The sequence below is a fragment of the Ambystoma mexicanum genome, chromosome 3p (assembly GCF_040938575.1).
Source record: "Ambystoma mexicanum isolate Mex_15411 chromosome 3p, UKY_AmexF1_1, whole genome shotgun sequence".
Taxonomy (NCBI): domain Eukaryota; kingdom Metazoa; phylum Chordata; class Amphibia; order Caudata; family Ambystomatidae; genus Ambystoma; species Ambystoma mexicanum.
Window position 1 is genome coordinate 869,514,550 of NC_090925.1, and position 24,693 is coordinate 869,539,242.

Sequence of the window (24,693 nt, forward strand, 5' to 3'; positions counted from 1 at the left end):
TTGTGGACGTACTGGTCAGGGCAATTCGATTGCCCCGGGGTCTGTTGTTCGAGGGGGCACATCTCCGTCCCCCCTGATCAGGTTTTGGCTGGTGGCAGTGGATACTACTTTTTATATTCGACCGCGAATATATATCTCTATGGGATTTTCCCATTGCTCGAGGCTACCAACTTTAATTACTTAATTCTCATAGCCTCGAACATACCGCCGGTTTAATTAATATGAATTCGCCGGTTGGTATTTTTTGCCAGGACTCGATTCCAAAATGGCGTTTGTGTTCTCTTCTGTGACTCCAACCCAAGTCGAGCCCTTTGTTCCACTTTTTGGCGGGCTTCTCCACAGAAGTGGTGCCACTCTGTCTGGATACCACAGGGGGGTGTGGGAGGGGGTTTAGGCACCCTGGACTGAGTTACCTTGGTAAATCAAGTCGCACTCTTGTGTGATTGGCCCAAGTGGTGAGCCGGCTGGCATGTTTGATTGACAGCTAGGCTGAGTGAATGGGGGTGTGCTCCATAAAAGCAGGGCTTTGGGGACTGGAACTTCAGAAGTCGCCATAGGACCCGAGAATCCGACGAGGGAGAAGCTGAGCCGACCTACCACAACGACACCACCGGTGGAGCCCTGCGGAACCGACTCACCACTTCCCGACGACAGAGAAGATCTCCTGACTGGAGAGGCTTCTTCCTCTGACTGGTGGGCACAACCAGTTTAGCTTCTCTTTGCATCCCAGGCCGTCTTGTGGTCGAATTGCCCGTGCCAAGCACCCCGGCAACCGTATAGCCACTTACCTCTGGACCTCGAATAAAAGGACCGCTCCTTTTACCTGAGAACTCCGCGGCTGGTTTCTTCCCTGGCAGTGCAACAGACTCCTGTCTTCTTCCCCGACGAGATCCTCTCTTCCCCCGGACGAAGCACCGACTTGCATCCGCTGCCAGGAACAACTGCCCCCGCTGGAGTATTCTCACCACTTTAAGGTACCATGTGCGCCAGGCCTCCCTTTCTAAAAATTGCTACAAGGTAATAATAATCCCTTAACCTTCTGGACTGGGTTGGCCGCCTTGACCTTCTAACAGGTCCCTTTCTTTTGGGCCAACTCTTTTTGAACCTCTGCAAGACTCTTGTGCACTTCAACCGTGTGACCTTGGACACATTTCGTTCTGATCCTCGTAAAGTGGATCCGGCATTCTGAAATCTAACTTCGTGGTTTTACTTGCCTCCCTCTCTTGTTTTGTTCTTATGAAAGTGTTGGGATCTGTTTTCATTTATACTCTGCTTTTCTCTCCCTTTTCAAACAAATTATTAGAGTGCCATCTACGTTAAGCGCTCACCGCTGTCTGAAAATAAGTGGAGCTTTACTTACGACTTGTCTAAAATTGTTCTAAGGGAGTGTATATCTTTTAGTGGACCGTGTTTTTGAATTGCTTACTATTAGTGCCTGTGTGTTTTTCTAGATGTGGTTTTAAATAAATAATTATATCTCTTTTACACCAAGCTCTGGTCAGTGTTTACTTGTTCTACTGTACTCTTCTGACCTATTGTGAATACTCTGTATACTGCCTAACTCTTCTTGAGGGAAGTCTGACTGCTCAGCCACATCTACCAAGTGAATCTGTGTGGTACAGGCTGCTACCAAGTGAGTTTACTGCCAAACACCTGTAGTCTTAAATCTTTTGCAGTGGTCCCAGAGGGAACTGCACAGGTTTCTGCCTAACACCATTGCCTGGCATATTGCAACCCTGGACGAGTTAAGTGCCATTTATCTGTTCTGGCCATTAAATCACATTCCATTCCAATCTGGGATTCCTCTGCTAAGAGTGTCCAGAAAGTATGTTGCTGCTGCTTCCTGGTTGCTTTTCATTATAGATATGTCATTTTGAACCCATCCTACTACATCTGTAATGATATCCTTTAGGGCAAAGAAGCCCTACTCTAGCGCTTGATCATTAGTATCTGATGCATGGAATCCTTGTCACGTCACCTCACATCAATCTGCAGGATCTGCATTATTCTTGTGACCACGTGCAAGTTCTACCTGTTATGGACACTTGTCCCACCCGACAAGGTATTCTAGGGTCAGAGGTGGTGCAGGTAGCTGTTCAAAGGCACGCACAGAGTGGATGTGTCGGGAGTACAGCAGCCGTTGCAGGATAGCTGCCCAATTCTTTTCCTTTGTAAAAATTATCTAAGGATTGTATCACCTCATTCGGGAGAGATTGTGAAAGCACTCCTTGGCACAGCTTACTTATTGATATAGCTATGGGAAGTGCTATGGGAATCCCAAGCCCGGTATGGGCGCACGCCGGTTCCTGCTTTTCTTCGATTTGCCATACTTGCTGACCCTCCCCCAAGTGGACCAAAAGGGGCAGTTTCCCGCCATGTGAGTTAGTCATGTTTGAAAAATATTCGCTGTAAAAAAAATGACTGAATCTGCAGCATATATGTGATGTGCATTATCTGGCTCTGATGGGAACTTATAATTGTAATCTCTTGCTTGGCATGGCATCAAATAGAAGGGAACTGTGTTTGGAATACAGGACTATCAGTTTGGAAAGGCACGGCTCAGTGTTTCCGGAAAGTCTATTTTGGCCAAAGGATGGGCTCACTTTTGGCAAACAAAATGGCATAGTAATATCTCACATAACACAAATGTGAACCCATCTCATGAAGATCCTCAATATCATCAAAAGCATCAAACAAAGCATTTTGCGCAAATGTCTTGAGCCTAGTCTTCAGCAGTTCACTATATGTTCTGGACACAGGATTAAAGGGTGTAAACAGTCTGGATTCATCAATCACAGAAAAAGTGTGAATTTTGCAGTGGCTTGGCTGGGCCATTGAACGTTATAAACTGTGACATCCACACGAGAGCCATGGTTAGAGGAAACATTTGTATTGAGGCTGCAGTTCCTCGTTCCTGAAGCTCTCTTTGACATAACACGTGTGAAGAACTAACGTCCGCGTTTACATGTGGAATGGAAAACTTGCTTAAAAAAAAAAAATTTAAAAAAAAGAGAGAAAGAGAGAAAGAACAAGTTACTTACCAACTGTAACGTTCTCTCGACTGGATGTTCCTCCCACGTATTCCTCATCTTGTGATAAATCGTTATCTCCAGCTTCGCTGCTCTGGGAAAAAAAAAAAATTCTCGACAGAGGGCGCTGTGCTCGAGGTCGTGGCATCGATTGTCCCTGGACGTACTCCGTCGACGTTACTGATGGTATAAATAGCTTGAGCCGCGCCCTTATATATATATATATATATATGTAAAAAGGAACACCCAGGCGTGTCCCATGACCGATACATTCTTCGTGAGAGGAAAGTGTAAGAAAACGTGGCTAATATGGAAATGGTCTGTTTTCTTACAGATAAGCCTAATTTATGACCAGCAGAACCCACAAACAGTTGGTCATCTTGTCTCAATTTAGCCATCCTTGAGATGTAAAAACTAAGAGCCCTCTTGGGATCTAATCTGTGTAATCTCTCCTCTTCTTTGCCCAGATGAGGAGGAGGATAAAAAGTTGGTACATGAAAAGGTACTGGAAGGTATACATTAGTAAGCCCCTTTAAGAATTGAATTATTAACGGTATTTTGAAATATGAAACCATTTGCGAGGAGCGCTTGAAAATGGACAGTGCAGCAAGGTATCCTTTGATTGTTCCTATCTGGAGCCCCAGATTAGCTAGATGTAGTAGAAAAGAGTACCATTGGGGTGCCACACTGAAAAGGGTCCACATCCTTGTCTTTGCACCAGTTACTAAACCTGTTCCAGCGACATCGGTACAAAGACTTTGTTGCTGGTCTTCTGGCCGAAAGCAAGATTTCCATTACGTCATCCGGAAGATCCCAGTCCTTTTATCTCAACCTCTCAGAAACCATGCTTGAAGGTTGAGTGTCTTGACCTCTGGATGGAGAACCCGACCTTCCTCTTGCGAGAGAAGATCCTCTCTTTGCGGAAGACGTCGAGGGCAGATGGACATGTCTAGAAGGTCCGGGTACCAAGTTCTCCTGGCCCAATCCGGGGCAATTAGGATCATGGTTTTCCTGAACTTTCTCAACCTCCTGATTACTTGAGGAATCACGAGGACTGGGGGAAAACGCGTACAGCAGTGGAAACTTCCACTCCACTACGAATGCGTCTCCCAGAGCTCCTCTTTGAGGAAATTCCCTTGAGCAGTACTGATCGCACTTCCGGTTGATCGTGGTGGCAAACAGATCCACTTGAGGGGTTGCCCCAAAGGGCGAAGATCTCCAGAAGGACTTCCTGAGCCAACTCCCACTCGTGAGAGACCGTGCTCTGCCTGCTCAGAGCGTCAGCCGCCGTGTTCTTCTCTCCGGCTAGGTGAATTGCCGACAGATTCCTTCTCGTATTGCCCAGAACCAGCGCTGCATTGCTTTTCTGCACAGTGGCAGTGACCCTACACCACCTCACTTGTTGAGATAGTACATGGCCACTGTATTGTCTGTCATTATCAGGACATTCTTTCCCTGTACAGAGGGCAGAAAGGCCTTCAGAGCTGGTCTGATTGCCCTCAGCTCCAATAGGTTGATGTGTAGACTGCTGATTGTCATGTCGTTGGTGTGTGCTCCCCACCCCGAGAGTGAGGCGTCCGTCACTACCGTTATCTCCGGCCATGGTTGCCAAAAAGACTCTCCCTTGAGAATGTTGTAGTTGCAAGCCCACCATAGAAGATCCTGAGCAATTGCGCTTGGGACTTGCAGAAGATCTGACATATTCCCCGAGAACTGGGACCACCGAGTTCTCAGTGCCCATTGAAGGGATCTCATTCTCAACCTGGCCTCTGGTACTAGGAAAATGCAGGATGACATGAGGCCGAGCAACCTGAGAAAAATCAAAGGCCGGGAGATGTTGGGCATTCTGAAACTTCGTTACCATCTGCTGGATGTGGAGTGCTCTCACTTCGGGAGGCGAGGCATTTCCCGATGAAGTGTCCAAGACTGCTCCGATAAACTGGAGTTTCTGGGATGGCATCATGTGGGACTTCTTGAAATTGAGGGAGAAGCGCAGTTTGTGGAGGAAGTGGCAGGTGATCAAAAGATGTTCCTGAGCTTGTTCTGGAGAGCTTGCTCTGATCAACCAGTCGTCCAGGTAGGGATATATGTGAATACCTCCTCTCCTGAGGCTTGTTGCCACAACCGCCAACAGTTTGGTGAAAACCCTCGGGGCGGAGGTCAACCCGAATGGCAGAACTCGAAACCGATAATGAGAATTGCCAATCGCGAACCTCACGTACTTTCTGTGCTTTGGATGGATTGGCACATGAAAGTAAGGATCCTGAAGGTTCAATGATACCAACCAATCTTGGAGTTGGAGAGCCTGAAGGATCTGAGAAAGAGTCACCATCTTGAACTTGTCCTTCCAGAGGAACTTGTTCAAGTTTCTCAAGTCCAAGATGGGTCTCAGTCCTCCGTCCTTTTTTGGGGATGAGAAAATATGGGGAGTACCAACCCCTGTTCCTCTCCGCTACAGGTACCAGTTCTATGGCACCTTTCTCTAGCAGGGTTAAAATTTCCTGCAACAGGAGCGGATCTGGAATTTTGGCAGAGTTGGCTCCCGGTGGATGATTGAGACCTTTTTAGAAAGGGAGACAGTAACCTTGGGCTACTGTTTCCAGTGCCCAAGCATCTGAGGTAATGCCCCGCCATTCCTTCAGATGTTGAGAGATCCTGCCTCCCACTGGTGTTTTGTGTAACAAAGTCTCAGAGGGATTTGGAGGCGGCTGCAGGAGTGGCTGAGGGTACAGATGCCGCTCCTGAGGCTGATTTTGCACCTCTTCGTGCTCCACGAGGGAAGTTTCTTTTGCCCCTTTGAGAAGCCCGTCCTCTTCCTCTACCAAAAGAGAGGAGTAGTATCGAAAAGAACGACCCCTCCAGGAAGATGATCCGGAATAGGGTTTTAGAGGCTGGCGCAAAGAGGCGCCAAGTGATTTAGCTGCCGCTTTCGAGGTCTAGGCTTTCATCAGCCTTTCTGCCAAAGAGCCTTGAGCCATCAAAGGGGATGTTGAGGAGTCTAACTTGCACGTCTGGTGCAAATCCCGACTTCCTCAAACACGCAAATCTGCGTAGCACAACGCTTGCAGCCATGGATCTGCTGATACTATCAGCAGTATCCAGTCCAGACTGGAGACATTCCCCCATTGCCTCCTTCCCATTTTGACTATATTCAGGAAGCCTTCCCTTTCCTCGCCTTACGGAATATGATCAGCCGCCGCCGAAATACAGTCCCACAGGGTATGGGAAAACCTGGCTACGGTACAGGTGACATTTGCCGACTTAAGTGCCATACTGCCTGACGTGAAAACTTCACGTGCCCATGCATCAATTTTTTTTATCCTCTCTATCTGGAGGGATAGTTGGATAAGCAGTTTGTTTTGAAGTAGATGCTGCCTGAATGACTAAACTCTCTGGAGTCAGATATTTATTCAAATATTCAGGATCCGTTCCAGCTGGTCTATATTTTCTTGGAAAAGTGCTATCTGCAGCAGCAATAGTTTCTGGTTTCTCTCCGTTTTTCTCCACAGTCCTTTGAAGGGCCCTGTGAAAAGGGAGAACAGGATCTTTCTGAGGTCCCTTGACGATTATATCCGTCATGTCATCTTGTTAAAAAATGGGTGAAGTATTACCCCAACCCATATATTCAACTACCCTGATAATAAGACCCCTGTACCCAGCATCTGCATGCTCTGCAGGATCAGGTTTGGCGAACTCTAATTCTGGGGATGTGTCAACTCCACTGGCAGAATGTAGAGTATCACTCAGGTCTCTCATTCTAGATTCCTGGTCAATAAGTGCCTCAGGAACTTGTCTTGTACCATAAGTCACTCCCAAAGGAGTAACCTCGTCTTCTTCTGAAGCAGACTCTTCATAGATCTGCTTCGAAGGAAACTGCAAATCCCGCGAAGTTTTCGAGGGTGTCTCGAAGTTTTTGAAGATGACTTTGATAATGGCGTTGATGACGCATTTGGCTTTGGCGTCGAAATTATCGACGTCAAGGGCATCAACGTCTTTTTCTGTTTCTTGCATGGCACCGGAGAGGTGCTCGACTCTCGAAGAGTCTTTAACGGTTTTACGTCGACTCGAGGTTTTTTGGATTCCTCGACGCTACCGGTCTTGGCCAGGGTAGCCTTGGACTTCCCTTTGTCGTCCAATGGAGCGACTTTAGGGGTATGGCTTTTTCGAGGGTCTTGGGCCGCATTCTCGAAAACCTCCATCATCTTTTTGCAGAATTCTTCCCACTTACTGGGAGAATCCGATTTAGTCGGACAACGAATTTCTTCGGTCGACTTTGAAGAAGATGAGAGATCTAGGTCTCCTCTTCATTTTTTGCGATGACGACGAAAAGTGTCTCGATCTACTCCTAGATCGAGATCTCTGCGAGTGCCTATGGCGATCCGATTCCTTAGAATCGGTCACTTTGTGTCTTTTTGACGAAACCTTTGAGGCCTCCCTCCCCACCGACAGTTTACCTGTCCTCTCACGAAGAGCTTTTTCGGTCGGATTGCAGGACCCGCAGTCGTCGGCTCGGTGACTGGAACCGAGACACCAGAGACAAATCCGGTGGGGTTCGTGATCGACATCTTAGATCCACAATCTGCACACTTTTTAAACCCAGTTCTGGGTGTCGAAGATGACGGCATTTTCTTCACAGAAAATAGAAGCGCGCCTTTCTCGATAGCGAAGCGATCGGAAAAACGGACCTGAAGCAACGGGCGCGGCTTGAGCTATTTATACCATTGGTGACGTCGAGGGACAATCGACGCCACGACCTCGAGCACAGCGCCCTCTGCCGAGATTTTTTTTTTCCGAAGCAGCGAAGCTGGAGATAACGATTTATCACAAGATGAGGAATACGTGAGAGGACACAATCCATTCGAAAGAGACTTTGGTATACATACCATCCCAAATACAGCAAGGGGTGGCAACCGGGAACTCCTCCTCAGACAAACGGAAACTAGATACATCCTAGACTTTGAGACCAAAAATCCCCAGGGCCATAAACTAGATGAAGAACTATACACCTTCCTAGGTATCTAAGTTGTTCAAGAAGCACCTTAAGCAATTTTATGTATGGACTTTTAAGAGGATCCCAGATTCCAGCATGACTTTCTAGCCCCTGTTCTCCCATTAACATGCGTTTTTAAAACTTATTATTACAATTGTATTACCAGCCTCAAGTCAATGTATATGCTAATGCTTTTGTTGTATATGGTAGTCTGCTGGCAGTGTTTTCAGGAAATATGTCTTTCACACTGTAAAGACTGGTAGGGGGTGGTCTGTACTTCTGCTCTCTATCTGGTAGAGGGGAGGCACAGAGGACCCCAGCCTAGATTCTCTATTCGGTAGCTATGGTCGAGCAATCAAGGCCTAGCTTCTCAGGAGGTGATGCAGGCTGGTTCTTAAGTACAGTGTAGTACCCAAGCCCCCACAAAGGAATGTCCACACACTGTATTGGTGAGAACAGTCTTTAAATAATCAATATTCAAGGTTATGTACACTTATCATAATAACTCACTTTGTACTTAGGAAAATCAACAATGGCAAATATATACAATTCTAAAGTGGTACCACCCTTTGTATTAGATCTCATTAAAGTGCATCAACAATACTGTAACAATGTCACACAGATCAATAGAGTGAAACCAGCAATAGAGAGAGGAGAGAAAATAAGATGGTTGAGCAATAGGCAGAATACTGGCCCCTACCACTAGACACAGTTTGGTGTGGAGATCCCCCCACCTGGGCAACCTGTAAAATAAAGATATAGCACAAGCCCAGTCCATATATTGTTCTGCAGGTCTTATTCCCTCCTATAATGTTTTTACCCCCCCAATGTACCTGGTGGAGTCGAGTTCTTCGAAGAGGCGTCGACAGATCCTTCTTGAGCAACCCCCTTTCAAGCGGGAGTCACGGATCGTCGAGAGGCGTCGAGGAACTCGGCGTTCGGCGGCTGGGAATTGACGGCCCTTCTTGAATGCCTTCCCTTTCAAGCGGGAGACACGGGGCGTCGAACAACAAACAGGGTAGAACGGCGTCGATGAGGCGGCAGCTTCGATCCAAGCGGTGCTCGTCGACGACGGAGCGTCGGCGTCCTGCAAGGCAGAGGCGTGCGGGGCACCTCGATGACAATTGTTCTGGACCGCAAAGATTGTGGAGACGGGGGCCCAGCAAGGGCGTCGAGTCGTTCGAGTCTTTGTGGTCTTCGGGTGGCGGGAAACCCACCGGTAGGTTTCTCCTCGGCGCGTTGGTCATCCTCGACTTTCTCCGGCAGGATAAAGCGGTCGACGGTGCGGACGAGGGAGTACTTCGATTAAAATGTTCTTAGGCAAGGAGCGGACGGCTCCGGTCGTCGGCGGCACGGCGTCAAGTGGTTCCCACGGCTGGGCAACACAACTTCGACGGGCCTCCAGCGGTTACACAGACCTGCGAACCCTGGTCGACGGCAATGGACTTCGACGGCGGCGATGTCCGGGTGCTTCACTTCGATCTCCTCGGCGGTCCCGTCTCGGGTCGGCAGCCTTTCGAGGGTCTGACTTCCAGGGGGCTTCGGCGAAGATGTAGCGGTGCTCGATGATCTCTTGGAGCACGGGAAGAGGGCGCCTTACCAGGTACTCTCTCGGGTCAGATTTCAGCAGCCTTCGGATCGGTCGAAGCAAATGCAGCAGCAAGTCTTCTTCTTCCAGCTGGACGTCGGAGATCAGCAGTTCCAGTTACTCTTAGAGTGGAGACTCAGCTCCTGAACGCTTCTGAACAATTACCAGTGGTGAGAGGTCCCCAGATATACCATTCTGTCTCTCATCCACACTGCTGGCACACACTCAGCAGCCAAGTACCCAGCCATTCAACACTACACACTGCATTCAGGCCAGTTTCTGGCAGGGCTGTCTCAGTCTTTGTCTCTCATGCCAGAAACCAGGCAACCACAACAAGGAGTGTATATTGGTCACACACTCCATTCACCCAGGTCCCACCCATAGGAGGTACCCACAACATAGTCACTGGGAAGGCTCCAGTCAGTCCAGCTGGGCCTTCACAACACCACCATATATGGAACTTCCACCCAACAGCCAGTCAGGGGGAAGGGACAGAGTCAGGGCTTCCCAGGACTTTGAGAAAACAAGGTAACAGGCAATAGAAAGCAAGAGGCCAAAGGGGCCATCTTGTTTCCTATCAGGAATCAACTGATCCCAATGGCAGGGCCTGGGTATCCCAAAATGGAGGACACCCAGAGCACCTGTCAAATTCAGCATGGAGCTGCCACCAGCCCATACCCTGCTCTGTGGGCCACCCACAGGTGCCCAAAAACATACACTAGGGGCACAGGGTTGTACCCCTACCCATGGGTGCCATATGGGTATCCCATGGGTCTGTTCACCAAACCAAAACAGAGAGCTGCACTGCCAAGAGTCCCACATGGACTCCTGGGCAGAAAACACGACAGAACACACGATAAAAAGCAGTAAAGGACAAGGATTCAGAGGCCCTGTCCCTCTGATGCATTTCCAGCATCACACACACGCATTAAGGTTAGAAGGTCTATTAATTCAATATTTTACCTCTGAATAGAGAATTGAATGCATTTTAGACTATTTTCTTTCCTTTTGCTTTTTTATTACTATTCACCTTTTTTCTCTTCTCAGGGTGAGCAACATATTTTTTGTTTAAACATTAATGAACACAGGAAAACATGTAGTTGCATGCACACTCTTCCCTGGTCTCTCTCCATCTTTGGTTGTAAATAATTTTCTGGTCGGTAATATTATCCGGTGGTCTCTTTTGTAATTAAGGCTTTATGATGTACAGATAACTGTTTTTATTGATGTTAAGTACTTATAACTCATGCAGTGATTAGTAATTCATGTGCATCTTCAAAGTACAGAATTTTTATGCACTAAGCACTTCATTCATTCCAACATAGGGAATAATACTGTGAGGCTGCTAATTGCACGTAGCACTTTACCAACATTTTGTTGCACATTGCATGTTTGCACAGTCAGTAGAGAAGCATCTGTACTTGAAAAGGTAACCCTAATACTTATGAATCTTAGAACACAAAGATTATGTGCACTACGCACTGAATTTTAAATACTGGATTGTTTTGCTAATATAAACAAATACTAACATGAAGTGAGTCTCATTCTGGAACATTTCTAAATGCCTACTACTATAGAACAATGATGTGTTAATGGCTGTTTGTCTAACTAACATGTTTTAAAGAGACTCATTACATACGGTTTAATTATGGCAAATAGACTCAAGATTATCTTGTTGCTATGCCTGATTTACAAGCATGTTTTGTTTTGCCACCGGGACAAATCCAGTTGTAAAACCCAATCAAAGATGGTGGACACGAGTAGCAGACCATATGGATGTGTGCATGACTCTATACTACAACCATAGAGATAATGTTAGCATAAATAGCCCTTCTTCTGTGTTCCCCACCCTTAATGTGAGCAAGTGGTTTGTTACCGCGAAACGCGTAGTTGTTTTCGTGTCATTTTTTCAGTCCTGGACCTTTTACTCATTAAAGTATATTTTTGACTGACAATCATTGGTTTCCTGCCTCTGTGTTTTTGCGAAGACTATCGAATGCAAACTGCTTCCAGGAGTGCCCTCCACCTTTCTACAGGGATAACATATATGTACACACACACACACACACACAACCTTTAGTCGGCGAGATGAGAAACAGTGAGGCTCAGCCACAGCAGAAGGAAATGTACTGCCAGTATTAATGTAACAGTTTCAGAAAGACTGGCCAAAAGAATTCTTACATCACTTTAGCAACAAAAAAGGCTTCCGGTTTCTAAATTGGCAGACCTGCATGCAGTACTTCCCAGAATTTTGGAGTTGTAGTCAAGTGTGGCATATTCTGCATCATCTTGGATGCCAATCATCACCTCTGATCTGTATCTCTTTCGGCTCCTCAACTGGAAGAGGACGATTGTATGGAAACATTGTAGTAACCATCTGGAGTAGGTTTCATTTGATCGACAGAAACCTGTTGGTGCCTCTCGTGTGGTAATGCGGTCAGGAGAGCAAAAGCCAAACAGGGTCTTGTCATGGATCTTTACCAGGATCCAGTCTCCTGCTTTGAAAGTAGTCTCGGGACTGGCGTCAGCAGCTTCCACCTGGAGAGATTCCCTCAGTTTGTGGTTGTCAGCAGTTGTTCATGTCTGGAGAGAGGGATGAAGAAGTGTGCGCAGAGCAGGCATAAACATTTCCCTGCCCAAAAAGGAGTTCAAATGGAGTCCTACCGCTTCATAAAGACTGGTGTGGTAAATTATTTAAACTTCTCATCACTAGAGGCACATGATCTACCCAGTTACCTCCCCCCCACCCTGATTGAAAGGATGCATTTAGTCAGGCACAACTTTGAGCGATTTGCCCTTTTTATCCCCATTCGTGTCCAGTCAACACAGACTAGAAAAGCGCAGCTCCGATTCCCAAGCCTCTAATGGCTTTCTCACGGACTGCTCTACGAAAGCTGGTCCATTATCAGCATAGAATGTTTGAGTTGCTGTCATGGATACCACACTCCGGAGTGCTTGTAAGATTGATTTGCACTCTGCTCTTCCGAGAGATCATCCAGGTGAACCTAGCTCAGGAATCCGCTATTACTAGAATATATTTGTACTTATTTATTGCTGGTAGTGGGCCTATGTGATCCAGAAACCTGCCCACCAATACCCACCAAGCCGCAGCTGTGTGGTTGCAGTAACCCCAAAAATGGGTAGATGCAAGTCCAGCATGCGTAGCAGCTATTAGCTCCCCCCCATCTGCTCCATTGGGGAATTCATCTTTGAATAGGATCCTCTTCTCATAGGAATTGTGACTACTGCTTTGTTATTCTCAATGTCAAATGTTATTAATTGGGAAGCCTTTTACCCTGGGTAGAATACCCAAAAATGCTTCTCTTACTTCCTCATCCATTGCAGTTGCTGAGCAAATTATGGCTGCTAGTGTTTTTCTCACTGTGTGCTCTTTGGCGCATTTGTCTGTCAATGCTGTGAATGTGTCCTTTGGTATGTCCATCATCCATAGCAAAGGGCGAGTCTGCTTAAGGTCCCAAACTTGTAAGCAATAGTTTTATGCCTAATGTCTCTAGAGTCATTTTGAACCCACCAATGCAAATCAGAGTTATAACCCTGACAATGTAATCTGAATCCGAGACAACTAGTATGGTCTTCTGAGTCTGCTTAGCAGAATGCAAGCAACAATCCATGCAATTCAGCAGTCTGGGCGGACAGGTCTCCCAGGTGCTATGTTGCTTTACAAGTATGTTTACATGTTTTTCCATGTGTAAAATATCCTACCAAGGCTGCACATGCAGCTGCATACTTGGAATGTGTTCCAACAGCTGGTGTTACAATACAATGGAATTTTAGGCAATGAGGTGACTGGCTCTGTAGCCATTGTCCAAGTCAAACCACTCATTCTTTGCAATACTGCTTTATAATATTTGACATGTGGAGCATATTGAAATGAGACTATTGAATCCACCTAGTGTGTAATGCTTTTGCATTGGGCACGCTAGCTCTTAAGGTGAACTAAATGTTTGTGTCTATAGTCACTTCGGCGCTAGGAGGCTTTCTTTCTGAATGGTCATCTGAACTGAAGAGAAACTTTTCCTCAGGTGTAAAATACACATAATTTACAATTTGTTTAGTCTCCCCTAAATTACAAACTATTTGCAAAAGCATTACCTCCCACTAAAAGATGTATATTTTCTGTTTTCCTTTCTTGCAGAGGACCCGTTTGTGCACCATGTGTACTCATTGATGATTCAATGTGAGTGTGCTCTGGCAACCAATGGTTTTACTAGCTCAGCAAATTTAAACATTAAGATCTGCCAAAATTTAAAAGACCTAAAATGGCCTGCAATTGACAGAGTGTGTTAGGAGGTTGCATCCTGGCGCACCGAGAAAATCTGCGGCCAAACCTCTGCCCTCATCAGTGAGAGTAAACCCAAAGAAGGTAACCTCACGATGAGCCATTCTTGAAGTTGATCAGGTACCTTTTGTAGCCAATATGTGAATGACTAAATCTACTTGTTGCAAGTGTTCACCGAGAATCTCATGAGTGATGTAAATGTCGTCTACATATTGGCAACAGTTACAAATGTCTACCAGCAAACTCTGTATTCTACTTGAGCATATGTTGGGTGAATTCATATACCGCTGCATTATCCTAGTGAATTGAAAATGCATTCCCTTAAGTAAATGTAGTATATTTCTGTCTTTCTACACTTCATGGTTATGTAAAATATCCATTACCTAGATTAAGGGTTGTTTTGTATTTGCATCTGTGTAATTTGTCTAGGAGTCCCGAGCTGTGCTGATTTTGGACTGCCTCTTACAATGGGAATTCAAAATACAAAATACTATTCAAACAATAAGTACCATCTGGTCTTAAAGTGGGCTACAGCAGGCTATTATGTGGGCTTGCTTTATAAAACTGGTCCACTATGGTTTGCATGTGAGTAATTGCTTGTGGATTAACTGGATACTGCCTCTGCGGTGGGGGTGGTTTGGTTTTCGCACTGGAATCGCATGCACTGGACATTCCAGATCATGCCCTACATGACTTTTAGTGCTGCCCTTTCTAGTGCATGTGTGTGTTTTTACTAGTTCCCCACTCAATTCCTTTGAAAAGACAGGTATCACTACGTCTTCATTTCTTGGTGCTTGTCTCACGTACAATGGTGGCCAATTTTGAAATTCTAAAAGTCCTTTATATTGGATATGCAACTCTGGCCAAAACAGTACTTCAATCTCTTTGGGATGTTCACCTTCCAAACCAAATGGTTACAAAATACACTTCATTATTTGCTAATGTCTGCCCAGCGGGTGGTTTTGCGCATTTCTTTGTGCCCATGTATGCTCCAACAGTGCCTTTTTGCAGCATTAAAATGTAGAAATATCAGAGCCAGAATCTAAAAGGACCTCTATCCAGTCAGTGTGTCTCTTAGCCTTGGGAATGAGTGTGCGGACTGTGCATTATGTAAAACTCTAGGGCTGTAGTGTTCTCAACTTTCACGCCATTCCCCTCAGTTTTAGAACAGTCTGGCATCTTCGCCTATGAGGAATGAGATGAGCCCTCATCACTAACATTTTTGTCGAGTTGTCATTTGTTTTCCCGTCTCTGAAATCAGTCTATTGGTCCAAAATGAGACTGCCCTCTTGGTTTACCTATAGGTAGTCTACCCCTGTAAATGCCTTGTCACTGCAGGGCATCCCGATCTCCTGTAGTTTTCTCATTCTTTGGTTCATGCTCTGGATATTTTTCTTCCTCCATCTGTGAAAGCTGCTAGCGGTGAGTTTTGCCATCCCTTCTCTTTTGGAAGGATCCCCTGCCCCTCTGGAGTCTCCCTTGGTGATGTGTGTCTGGTTTACTATCCTCGTTAGCCTTTTTCTGTGTCTCTGCATGGCTCCTGCCTAGGTGATCTCTGCCGAGTGATTGATAAGTGGCTAGTGATTAATAAGTGGAGGTCAATGTGTACCCAAATTACTCCCTTTGTTCTTGCTCATTTAATTAGTACAATTTCTATTAACTTCTAATCTTGCAGGCTCTCATTTCAATTAAGGGAGAATTATGCTCTCAACCATTGGATAATTATTGGACTGTATGGACAAGCCCGAGTTCATGGCTGCAGCAACCTGTGTTCCAATAATGTCTGCCAATACTGATGCTAAAGATGTGATAGATGGAGTGCCTAACAGTTGTAATTAAAGCCAGCTATACATTGAAATCTTAACAGTCTTTGTTAGCTTTTTGTCTCCTGGGCGATTCCTTATGAGGTTTGTGTTGTTGTTACCCCTGTGACCTACACTTGTGACTCCTTTATTGTGACTGTAACAATAAGTGGACGTAATGTTTCTGTTGGTTTGGAACCTCTTGTGCACTCACAGTTCTGTTGTGCAGAAGAAAACAAATATCACTGATAAGAGGTTAAGATCAAAACTAATTTAACACAGTTGATTATTTGTATTACTCTTCATACATTACTTGCAAAAGAAAGCAGGATTTTGTGACTCGTGTTGATTTATAAACATGTAGCAATTTCCATCCCTTGAATATAAACATGTTATAATTTCATCCCTCGACATATGTTTCCCCATTGATCAAATTATGGTTCATCAGGAGAGATAACTGGATAATAAAAAAATAAAGGTAAAACGCATAAACATTTTGGAAATGTTTAAGGAAAAGCTTAGTTTGAAAGGTGGAAGAGGCCAAAAACCTTCTAAGCGTTAAATAGTGGAGTGGACTGTATATTACCTTTTGAAGGTGTAAGGCTGTTCACTCATCTGCAATTTCGCTTCTTGCAATGGACAGAATTTTTTTCTCATTGGGGTATTTTGTTTGCAAAGTATGTTTGCAAGTGATCTAGTGCAATAGCCTCAGCCAATCAGGAACCGCAGTCCTGCAATGGATAGGGATATTGATTTCCGATGCGGCATCTTCTGTGCCCACCTAACCTCTAATATTAAAAAAGCTCATGACTGGGGAATGAGGTTATTAGCAGCACTACTGTCATCTGTAAGATACCTCACGTTTGCCAGTCACCACCTGATACGATCGCCTGTGGTCCAGGCAGGACCACGCGACCCTTATCTCCACTTCTTGCAAGGCTGTGACAATTGACCTCTAGTCATCCGTCATGCATGTTTAGAAAAACACTAGGATGTGTCCCAGCAGTTAAAGACGGGCTGGCCTAGTCTCTGGTGTTATGAGCATACCTACTCAGGGAACGAAGGGTCTTGACTCATTCAGTTAACGTTCTGATCAGTTGCACTTAAATATACAGTTGACAAAAGAGCCATTGTTTTAATATGATCACCCTATCTGAGAGTTCTCATCCTCATTAAACAAGCTAGAGCAAAAGCAGATAAGCCGATGAACAAGATCATGTTGAATATTCAAATGATGAAACAACTGATGTTGATTAAAAAAATAAAATAATGGAAACTTATCTCCTAAACCTACTGTGCACTACACGCCTCATTATGCTTAATGGCAGCGGGACAACCCATTGGTTACTCTGCTGCTCTGGAACTGGCAGCGTGGCTCTCTCCTTTATCCCTCTCGCTTCAAAGTGAAGGCAAGTCGGGGGGGGGGGGTGGAGTCCTCTCTGTCATGCTGGGTCATATTAACAGAAAAATGGCTGCCCTGCAAGTGTGGATTTGTCATATCTTCTTTTTCAATCTTGTCACTTTCTTTAGCTAAATTGGAGACATCTGTTAAATTAAAGAATCACATTCTTCTGCAAGCTAGTTTGACTGCTTTCTGTTATCAAGTTCTTTATACCAAGCGTTTCTCATTGTAAACTATGGTACCCGAGTTTGTAAATGTGGAAGGTGCTCACTTCAAATGTATTTGCGTCCACTGGCGATTTCCTGTTCTTGTGTCTATCAGATCACAATTAACCGCACAATGCTAAAAGCTAGCAGCTGACCTCGTGTGGTTAGCTGGCCCACTTGAGGCAGGAAACGCAAAATGTCCTTGTTCTTAGCCAAGCTACAGAACGTACATGCTGTGCAGGTTTGTGCCCGTCTTCACATGTGCTGGGTTACAGCACTAAGGAGACATGGCACACATATGCGCCTTTCAAGTATTTTCCCCATCCTAATAGTGCATTTGATAGCAGCGCCTGGCAAATTTATACTTTGCCAATGCTTGTTTTGAGCTATTAGGTGGCACAAAAAAGTGAAGGCCAAGCAAAGTGCTTATAGAGCGGCTGAAGGCAGAACTGGTTAAGACATTTTTATTACACCAGTAGTGCATGTTTACAGCTCCAATCAAGTCCTTGACTCTCAAAAGACTGCTTTAAGAAAACACGGGCAGGCACTTAAGAGTGCAAAGTTTAATGGTAGGGCTTGATTAACGCAAGCTCCCATTGAGGAGATGTTTTGGGCAAAACTGGGCGGGGATAGCCATGGGATTGATGGGGAGGGGAATAAAATAAAACAATACACACCTACAAGCTGCATGTCTCTTCTCCTATGCCATTTCTCCCTATCTGTACTCCAATGCCGTAGTTTTCGGCTTAAAGGTGTCGCAAGCAACACCCAAAAGCCCAAACTAAAAACATCCTTCCGTGTTACCAGTTTGTTATTAGACGTCAGTGGATTAAGACGCATGAAAACCCAAACCAGATGAGACTTGCAAACATGGAGATAGAAATGGGAGGAGTCCAAGAAAAACGCAAAACAAGGTTTGAGAAGGACACCAATCGTGTTAAGATAGGCAACATTGACAACATTGACAGCTAGGTGGTATCTACAGGAATCCTAACCACAAGCCAGTTGCTGCCAACCAGCACCCCCTTTAATGCACTCCTAAGGGATAGAGACCCCACGTATTCAGGTAGTAGATTGGTTTCAACAAGTGGTGTGAAAGTAGTATATAGTCAATAGCAAGTCGTAGGTGATTTTAAGTAGATAATCCTACAGTTCATGGTTACTTACATACAAATGTATAGGAGTGTTAAGTCCAAAGAAGCAGACAGACGCATCTAAATCTGTTTCATAAGGAAAACCAAAAAAAAATGAGTATAATTAAATACAGTTTAGGCGGCTCACTGCCATCCATAAAATCATAGCAAACAAAGCATAAAGTAATACTCGTTTCTTCACAAACAATTCAGACAAGGTAAACAATTTGTACTATCATGTACACTTCTATAGTTCGAACGATATTGGTACACGGGTTGAATCACATATAGTTTTATCTCCTAATAACATTCCAATGATAAAAATGGTTTGCCAAGGCGTTTCGGATAACAGAATCCTTCTTCGGGGCTGGGGGAATTCAACTTCCTAGGCTTGATACAACTTATTTCAGAAATGTATCTCATTGCCATTTCCTAGTGACAAACCATTTTTATTGTCTGAATTATTGTTTGTGAAAAAACAAAATACTTTGAATGCTTTGTTTTAAGAAGTATTACTTTATGCTTTGTTCGCTATGAATTTATGAATGGCAGTGAGCCACCTAAACTGTATTTAATTATACTTGTTCCTTATGAAACACAGATTTAGATGCATCCGTCTGCTTCTTTGGACTCAACACTCATATACATTTGTATGTAAGTAACCATGAACTGTAGGATTATCTACCCAAGATCACCTACAATTTGCTATTGACTATATACTTATTTTTTCACACTACTTGTTGAAACCAATCAACCTGAATACGTGGGATCTCTACCCCCTTAGGAGTGCGCATTAAAGGGGGTGACGGTTGGCAGCAACTGGCTTGTGGTTAGCTCTTCATTTTTTTTGTCTCAGGTGGCCTTGAGACTCTCCCCCCCCCCCCCAATTGCACCCGAAGTCACGTGAATATCAAAATTTGATTGAAACTAAGGTTAATGAAAATTAATTGAACAGTGCCCCCCCATAGACCCCCTTTCCTCCATACTTTTGTATCTAAAGGAATCCACCATGTTACTAAATTTTGTCAGATGGAAAATAAAAGATAATACGTTGGGCAAGGTAAAGGAGACCAAATGGATCTCTTAAGGCCCAATTCAAGCATCTGCCAGGCATAAAATAAGCAGTGTTGCATAGCAATTTGCTATGCAATTCCATAGGTTTGCTAATTAAATTGACACTTGTGCAGCAAAGTTAGCTAATCAAGTTACCCTGTTCAATAAAAGCACCACTGACCCCGAATTCCTCTCTGGCCACCCTTTTCTCTGTTCACTGCAAGTTCAAAGGGGCTAATGGAGAGAAAGTTTGCAATAGTAATGATCTCCTTCACTCAGAAGTGTCACGCGCTTGTGTGATTTTATTTCTTTTTCAAACAATTGAAAACCAGAAGTGATCTGGATACTTATATTAAGCTAACTGTAATGCAATTACATTCCTCGCAATTTAAGTTGTTGCGTAATGCAGAACTACAGTATTGCTTCTGTAAAACAATGAATTGTCTCCATGGTTTACAGTAAAGTTTTGATTAGTGTACATAAATCTCAGTGTCAACTAGATTTTTTTTCTGTGGGGTGAGGGGCTGAGAGAGATGCATCACATTGATGAGTGAAAATGGCAAATCTAATTGTGACCTGCTGGTTGCATTGATCCGCGAAACTGTTGCTCAACGCATGAGCGGTTTTATACCAGTTACCCTGAAAGGGAGATGGCAGCAAACTACAATATTCTATCTAGTTGGACCAGTTCTCTACTTGCTATGCCATCTACTCCGCTTAGTCTCTTACATTCTTTCCTCTTGCATAATGAATACACAAGGCTAAATAAATGTTTTACGCAAAAGAATGATCAATAGTTCCATCCAGACTGTACATCGACATCTGCAATACTGCACACTGTCGTTAGCCTCCAGAGCTCACTTTGCTCTAGGATTAAATTATATATTAGCACCTCCGGGAGAGAACTGGCCAAACTGTTTTCAGAGGCTTATCATATTTGTGTCCATTCATGCAGCTAACCTTTTATATTTTACAGACACTCATTCAGAGCTTGCAAAGTCCTCTCACCTACTTGCACTTTTTTGCATTAAATGTAAAATAAGTTTCTCTTTGCATAACTGGCTTTTGGGTGGCAGCAGTGTACCAAACAAAGCGGGTTTGAGGTGACATGCACCATTTTACAGAAAGCACATTTCAATTTTTTGTCACCTGTTGCTATGGGTCGAGTGCATTTCTTTTAGGTTGAATAATTACTTAACGTGCAGGTCTAGTGTAATTTTAATTTGCAAGGCCCGATTCGTCTCAATTATATATCTTACTCCAGCAGCACAAAAAAAAAAAAATGCTGTTTTGATGCTCATTTTAGGTTTTGAATCCAAATAAACATCTGGTGACAAAATGAGTACAACATTGCTAATCAAATGGGTGTGTTTGCTAATCAAGAACATTTTAGTGAGCAAACTCTGCCAATCAATTGTTGAAAATTAATTTATGCCTTGCGCCATATGTTCCCACTATATGGATAGATTCAGTTGAACTTTTTTCTAGATGTGCCAAAGGCCTAGGAAATTGAAAACCATAAAGTAATTTTCATCACCATACATAGAGCAGCTTGGTTTTTGCTTAACTGGCTGGGTCAAAGGGCTAAGTCTTCGTTGATCCTAAAATTAAAGAAGAGGGCGAGACACATACCTCCCATAACAGCCTCTTATGGGGAAAGCGGGTGGCTGTTGAGCATTTTCAGAGACATAACAGTCACAATGTCTGCATAGCTCCTGGTTCAGGCATGTGTGCAGGGTTCAAAATTGCCAGAAGCCGAGAGCCATTTAGCTCCTGGTTCTATCCAAAGGGACCATGGTTAAGCTTCAAACCAACAGCTACCAGGAGCTACTTTTGACTCGCATGCAATTGGTGCCATACATAGCTATATGATGGTGATGTGTTTAAAGGAGAATAAAAGGACATGCAAAGCATATTTTGTAGTATGCAATGTGCAAAAAGTTAGAGATTGCATCTTGCGGTCATGTTAGATTTGCTGCACGCTGTGGACCGACTCCTGGTTACCCAGGAGGTAGCTCCTGCATGATACCCATAAGCTGTGTTTTGCTCCTTGGCAACAAATGCTAATTTCGACCCCTGCAAGTGCATCCCTGCATAATAAGTGAAAACTTGAGCCACTGTCTTGTTAGTGTTAATCAACACAGACACTGAAGGCACAACAGGTTTTAGCGTCTTGTAGATCACAAGACAGACTGTAGTGCACCAAGTGCTCTCAGGTTTTACTTTATAATGTACAGATTTTTTCTACTAGAACATGTCAACTTGTATGGTGTGGCTCGCCAATCATAAGCAAAGCAGTCAGACGGAAATAGTACTGGCAAGGCGAAAAAAGCCTACCAATTAAAAAAAACTTATGTGCAGAACCCAGAGACTGCCATTTTATGGCACGCCTCGTACTTCTTCTGGATGGAACTTGCTCCACCTATCCAGCCTCACTTACTACGCCACATAAACCATGTACAATCTCCTTCCTTCAACCTCCCCTTATACCTCCATTTGAATTCACTCTGGAATGTTCAGTCGCTTAACGTTAAAACTTCAACTCTCGCTGACCAATTTAACCAACTACCCACATAGCACTCTAGATACTCCAATATTGACCGACATTGTTACATTCCAACATTTAACAGCTGCTAGCATGTACCACAGACGGCGGGACTTCAATGACATGGCCCTTTTCTAGCTCTCCAATTACTCCTTCCCCGTCTTTTTTAATACTACCGACACCTCTGCTACCTCCCATCAGTAGTAGTTGGCGAGTCCGTAGTCATTCCCTCCTCAAACTACATCCCCAACCTGAACAAACACAGCTCTTCCATTGAGTTCCGTTAGCTTTTTACAAATGATAGATAAGCCTGCTCGTGCTACTCCTTCACCATCGAGCAATCCTCTCACCTCCGTCACACAACAGATGGTGCCAAGTTGCCCAATGTGCAACCCCACTAAAACGAAAGTGATCCATCCCTGGTCACTTGCATCTCACCTCTTCTTCACTCTCCAATAGCTTCCTTACTGGACCTCCTCCTGACCCCAGTCCCTCTACCAGACAAGTATTCTGAGTTGGTTCTCCTTAACAGCAATTTTAACCATCAACAATGCATAACCTCCACTGCTGGAGCTAGGGTTAACATTGAGACCATCTGGACAATCTGCCAGTCATCTTTGACCCGATCTCTCAGCAAGCTATATTACAGCTCCAGTCTCCCAGTGTGACCACCCACTCCATTCCTTTGTCCCCTCTGCCACTTGCACCTTCGTCAAGCTCCTACACTCTTCACCCGCCACCTCTACATGGGACTGCTTTCCATTCCCATGATATCAAAAACCATACACCACAATGCAACGTTCACCCTTAAGGAAACTCTTCAATCTGCTAAGGGCCTTGCGATTACGCGTGGCAATATTATCTCCGTCCTTGATCCACCATGAAGATCATGCCCTTTTTGTATAGGTGCACATTTAATAAAATGTATGTGTATTCGGTCTGTGCTGCCTGCTTAAAGTAGGTAGCTGACTCTCCATCCACAAACCACTGCCAGGTTTAATACTCAAAAATTGCGTAATGTTTTGTGTAAGACACCAACCGACTGCTCCTTCAATCGATATGAACTTGTGTGGAGTTTCTGTTCAACAGACTGCCTTCTTTACAATAAAATACAAACTTCACATACACAATCTCAGTTGTCTGAAATTTGGTGTGCAAGCCCTACAAAAGAAGGGACAATGTCGTCCAAAAGGGGAAAAGGCACGCGGCGGATTAATGCAGTAGGTTTTCCCAGACGACCACCAGTCCAGGACCTGAAGTTCTTTCTTGGGGTTCGCAGATCAATGCTTTGTGGTCCCTTTACCACTGCAGTGGCAACCTGGCGTTGAGTCTGGCGCATCACAGGGTGAACATGAGGACACAAAAACCCACCCCTATGAGCCACCATAAAAAGTGGAGATGTCCCGACTTGACAGCGTGGATTCTAAAGAGGCGCCACCGTCTATGTTTACGAGAAGGCGATCCAATAGTGCCCATTTCAGTTAAGACCTCTGGGAGGTGGGTCTGAAAAATATGCGAGATGCTCACGGGCTGTCTTCGGAAGAAAGTACTCAAGGGACGAGAGAGTTGGTATCCACCCACTAAACTGGGAGGAATTTGTGCCCCGAGGTGCCACCTATTAGCATGAGCTCAAGTCAAGGATACACTTCTCGCTGGCGTATCGCTCTGCTTACACCGACGCCCTTCTCCTACGACATGACGACTTGGTGCAGCTCCCTTATCAAAACGTTTCATACAAATCGATGGATGACGCAGAGCCCACCCACACCCCGATCGTTCTCCCAACCTAAACCACATCAGAATACCTTCCTCTACAGACCCCAAACACCGTTCTCGGCCCTTTCCTTATAACTTCCATCTGTCACCCCTTCCCTTTGGGGTTGCCCTCCGATAAAAATAAATAAAACAACCCCTCGTTTCGCCTCCCACCTTTATTTGCCACTTAACCACTCCCTTTCTCGTGTATTCTTTGCCACCCGTTTTCATGCCCTCCACAGATAGCATGTGCTCTCTTCCTGTTCTCGTGTCTTATCTTATCTCTCCAATGAACGCCACTCTATTTTTATCGATCACCCCTCCGCCTCATCGTTTCCTCTTCTGACACCCACAGACCCTTCGTTCACCCTGTACCCCACCCTGCGCTCCTTCAGCCGCCCTCCTGTCACTCACCCCTCTGCAGTAGACCCCTCCCATTTGGTCCTCCCTCCTCCTGTCACTCACCACACCATGCCGTAGGCGCCTTCTCCTATGTAGTGCAAATCGGTGTAGCGCGGCCCCACGTCGAAGGGTTGCCCCTTGACGCTTTCCAGCCCGGGCCGCGAGGCAGGGGCTACGGGTGGCACTGCTGCTGCTGTAGCTGCCATGGCCGCCAAGGTTCGTCTCTGCCTGCTGAATCTGTCAGGGCTAACCGAGCACGTCAAAGCGTAGCACGTCAGCCGCCGCCGCCCAGGCAACCACGCAAGCTCCCCTGGAGACGGCGTAGCTACGGCCTAGAGAACGGAGAGGAGGCGGAAGTCAGGGCCAAGGAAAATCCACCATCAGTGGCCTCTTAGAACTTCGAAGTGTGGGCTATATATTGGATTTATATAACTATGTTAAACATGTCTTTTCCTAAATGCATAAAAAAGAGCCTGGTTGCATACACA

General features: G+C 44.9%; 1 protein-coding gene across 1 annotated transcript in view; it reads right to left on the minus strand.

The window, feature by feature from the left end:
* Window positions 1-24,467, minus strand: part of LOC138581028 (mitogen-activated protein kinase 1-like) — a 594,665-nt gene extending 570,198 nt beyond the window's left edge. Inside the window, exon 1 of the mRNA XM_069652044.1 lies at window positions 24,269-24,467. Coding sequence (XP_069508145.1) covers window positions 24,269-24,411 — 143 coding nt within the window. The 5' untranslated portion in view covers window positions 24,412-24,467. The remainder of the gene's footprint in view (window positions 1-24,268) is intronic.
* Window positions 24,468-24,693: the final 226 nt, after the last annotated feature.